This window comes from Cyprinodon variegatus, unplaced genomic scaffold, assembly GCF_000732505.1.
Source record: "Cyprinodon variegatus isolate N-32 unplaced genomic scaffold, C_variegatus-1.0 Scaffold670, whole genome shotgun sequence".
Classification (NCBI taxonomy): domain Eukaryota; kingdom Metazoa; phylum Chordata; class Actinopteri; order Cyprinodontiformes; family Cyprinodontidae; genus Cyprinodon; species Cyprinodon variegatus.
Window position 1 is genome coordinate 413329 of NW_015151123.1, and position 4089 is coordinate 417417.

Sequence of the window (4089 nt, forward strand, 5' to 3'; positions counted from 1 at the left end):
TTACCTCTGTGTCACAATGATGCATTTAGGTACTGAATAACAGAACGGTTTGATTTTACTCTAAAAGATATTTGATTGTACTGATGTAATTCAGTCAGTTCAGCCGTATTTAACGACTAGAACCACCTGACAGCTCAGTGTGTCCCTGAAGAACCTCCTGGTTCTTTCAGAAAGATAAAATTGACCTGAAACCCATTTTAGATTAATCCATTCACTGCAGAAATGACATTAAAAGCTCTGGTAACAGGTATTAATGAGCTCACCAGGTGAGGTGCAGCTCAGGATGGACCGCCACATAGATGAGCAGAGAGCCGAAGATCAGCAGGTAGGTCCCGTAGTAAATGGCGTTTTCGATGAGCGCCGTTTTGATCTTCCCTGTGATGGAGAACCCTCCGGATCGGGCGTATGACTGCATGAAGGGCAGAAGGAGCCTGGGAATGACAGCAGAGGGTCAGAGCCTGCTGTAACCCAACGGACAGGTGATGGTGGATCGGGGTCTAACTGACCAGGTGAGGCACTGGGAGGTCCAGTACACCACTCTCCAGAATACAGGCATGATCCCCTCAGGGATGTAGCTCCACGGCTTGTAGCACGGTGTTGGAGAGTTTCTGAGAAAGTTGAAGCAGAAACAGAGTGATTAAAAAAGCTAAATCTAACAAAACGTTCCAGAACCAAAGCTTTGTTAACAGAGCAGCAAACTTTAGAGCTTTATCAGGATCATCATAAAACAATCCAATCAGAAGGCCTGGTCAACAGAGCTAGTGTTTGTTTCATAGTCTGACATGAGTCTGATTATATATTAAAATGTATGGAGATAAACATAAAACTAAGATAAAAGTATAAAAATAACAGAAATGTTTGAATCACACATCCTCCATTAAACCAGGGGTGAGTATTAGCATGGGTATTGCGAAATGATACGCGTCACGATACATGGGTCACATTATGATATTATCGCAATATTGTAACATCACTATATATTCCAATATTTTTCCCAGCTATCAAAGTTAAATGTATAGATAAAAAAGCAAGCAAGTGTACAGAATAATAAAGGACAAAGTCATAGAATCTCTTTAACATGGGCTCATTAATCTGTTCTTTGATGTTCTTGGTGTAAAATATTTGGAGGAAACAACAACTGATTTTCTTTCAGGATGTTTCTTTAATTTCTAGTCAGAACTTCCTGCTATTTATTCAGGCGTATTTCCTGCAGATAGCAGCCAGTGGCTTTCCTTAAATCTTTCCAAAGTTTCCTTTGCTCTGAAATTTTTACTTCAGATTTAGAAGGACGACAGGTCTACAGTGTGCAAGCCACAGAATCTATTAGATGCACTGGTCTGTTAGCACAGCCTGACCTTTTAGGTGGAGCCACAGTGGAGTTGGGTGTGGTGTGGTTCGTCGGGCTGCTGGTGGGAACAGAAACCTGCTTTTCATGGTCTTCGACGCACTGCCTGTAGATGGTCTGTAGGGGGCAGAAAAACACCAAAGACTCAAATCCAGTTCAGCTGTTTATCTGGAATCTGTTTAAAAACTAATGCGGCTTTTATTTTACTGCAGTGAGACTAGTTAGACTGTGTTTGTTTATATACTTTAAATATGTATTTTAACACTAGTAACAACGATACAAGAGCTATTATGTAGATATTTTAGGTGAAAATCTCAATGGTGACGCCTTTAGTTCAGCACATAAACACATAGTGAGTAATGGGCTGAGTGTTTATAGTTTTTTCCCTCCCCACAACCATCCAAACCATAAAAGCCATTGCCTCTATCTGCCTCTTTACATTAATTTTCTTTCTAATAACATGACAGGTCATGGAGAAAGGGTCAAAAGATGTCGGACACTTTCTTTTTGCTTACAGTATTTTTACTGTAAGAGACTAGATAATAAAATCCAATAGAATAAAATCTAAAGTTGTGGGTTATCTAGGGATGCAACTAATGATTATTTTGAAAATCAATCAATCTGTCGATTATTTTTCTCCATTAAACAATTAATAATCAGATAGCTTAAGGTTCCTTAAAGAAGATTTTTGCAAAATTAAACCGGGATAAACTAAATCTTTTCCACTTGAGGAGTTCTGGATAGAACATAATGATAGATGAAAAGATTTTTTATATTAAATGCAAAATCTTAACAGTTTTTTTTACAATTTTGTAATAATTGCTACTCAAGGTGGGTTGTTCTGTCAGCTAAAATCACGTTTCAGAGTCTCTATACTCCAGTTAACGATTAATCGATTACTAAATTAGTTGACGATTATTTCAATAATCGGTCACTCACGATCAGTCCGATTCATTTTTTTCTGCTCTAATGTCATCTTGATCTGAATTAACTTTTCTTTAAAGAAAATCTAAAAGAATCAGATTTTTTTATTATCACTTAAAACTTATGAACTATAAAATGTTTTGATTTTCATCCCTTAAAGTGATGAAATAAATGTTACACTACAGATTACTAGATCTATTGGATGTAGTTTGGAATATGCAACTAAAATACATCAAAGCTGTGATTTTATTAACTAAAAATATATAAAAAAAAAAAATACTTGATTCCTAAGGTTTTGACTCAAATCCATCTTTAAAAAAAAAGCATGTTTTAAATGTGCCATAAAGGATTATTATGGGATTATAAATCGGAAATAAATATTCCTCAAATAAAGTCTCTTGTTACAACTAATCCTGGAACTTTTTAAAATAAACTGAGTAAAAATTAACAGAACAGAAAAAGTATTCGCTTTAAAAAAAGAAATGTGAACTCTCCAGGTTGGTACCGACCGTGCTGACATCCAGAGGTAAGATGAAGACGATGAGGAAGCACAGGTACCAGGCCAGCAGTGTGCCGAACAGGACCATTCGCTGCTGCTTCTTAAAGTCTCCATAGCGGTGCAGCAGGAACAGGGCCAGGAAGAACACCAGGACGATCTCGATGCCGAGCGCCGCCCCGCTCATGGCACCGCAGCGATCCCAGCAGCTCAAACAGGAACCTGTGGAAGAGAAACAGACAATCAGACCGAGTCACAGATCAGGAGCAGAGTCTTTGAGTGAGACCGACAGCATCTTAGCCGTAGCAACAAACTCAGAAGCTTCAGCTTGGATCCAGCAGCAGTGATTCTGCTCACTGGTTTCTAAAGAACAGGATGAATCGCAGCAGTCTGGACCCTCTTCAGGGCCCAGCAAGTTCCAGCATCAGTTACCATGGTGACAAAGACAGATGAAAGGTTTATAATCCTGACCCTCATTATGGCACCTGGAGCTCTACCCAGTGAGAGACCAGAGTGACGGTGAAACCAGTTCACCCTGTCCTGTTTGACGCTGTGCTGGTCTGCAGCGAGGATGATGATGATGAAGGATAAAGAGCAACCTTCATCACTGGAAGATTAGCAGAAACATTCCAGCCCTGAAAGCTTCTTTGTGTTTTCCCTCTGTCCCACAAACACAGTCGACCAATCAGAGCTAACTCCCACAACGGCCAATCAGAGGTTACATAACTTCCTGCTAAAACTTGCAACCATGGCAACCATTCACCCAGAAAAAAACCTGGGCAGGAAAAGCCATTCCCCGGAGTAGGAGTTAGCTCCTCACCTTAGACCTCGGAATGATTCATGACATCACAACCTGAAGACAGCCAATCAGGTTTCAGAACAGCTAAATATGCCTCTGTGAGTCCGGGAGGCTGAAAGAGGGCAAAGAAACGTTCCCTCACTGACAAAAACCCAAACCGGCTAATAATAATAAAGTATATTTAGTTTAACCAAAGGGACGAACATGACAACAGTTAAAACACTAATCAGATAAATCAAATTATAATATATTAAAGTAAAACACTGTCACAGAAAAAAAAGGACTTCCATGGCATTCTATGTCTAAACCTGATGCAGATGTTTAATGGCTGCTATGCTAAAACTAACATGCAGAGAGGAGGACAGTGTGGTGGAGGAATAAAGAAAAACATGAGGAAAATGAGAAACAATTGTGATGTTGTCAAAAAAAAAAAAAACAATCCACTGGACTTTGTTTCCAAGAATGAAGACGTTTCTCTTCCCATCCAGGAAGCTTTTTCAATTCAAAATGTCAGAAACAACGTTA

General features: G+C 39.3%; 1 protein-coding gene across 2 annotated transcripts in view; it reads right to left on the reverse strand.

Annotated features, from left to right (window-relative positions):
- lmbrd2 (LMBR1 domain containing 2) overlaps positions 1–4089 on the reverse strand; it is a 28967-nt gene that overhangs the window by 22949 nt on the left and 1929 nt on the right. The window contains exons 1-4 of one of the 2 annotated variants that reach the window (XM_015394061.1): positions 2779–2952; positions 1356–1462; positions 507–608; positions 264–431 (exon numbers count right to left, since the gene is read on the reverse strand). In XM_015394061.1, the coding sequence (XP_015249547.1) occupies positions 264–431; positions 507–608; positions 1356–1462; positions 2779–2952 (551 nt within the window). Of the gene's footprint in view, positions 1–263; positions 432–506; positions 609–1355; positions 1463–2778; positions 2988–4089 lie in introns of those variants that run through there. The other variant, XM_015394060.1, reaches the window with a different exon arrangement.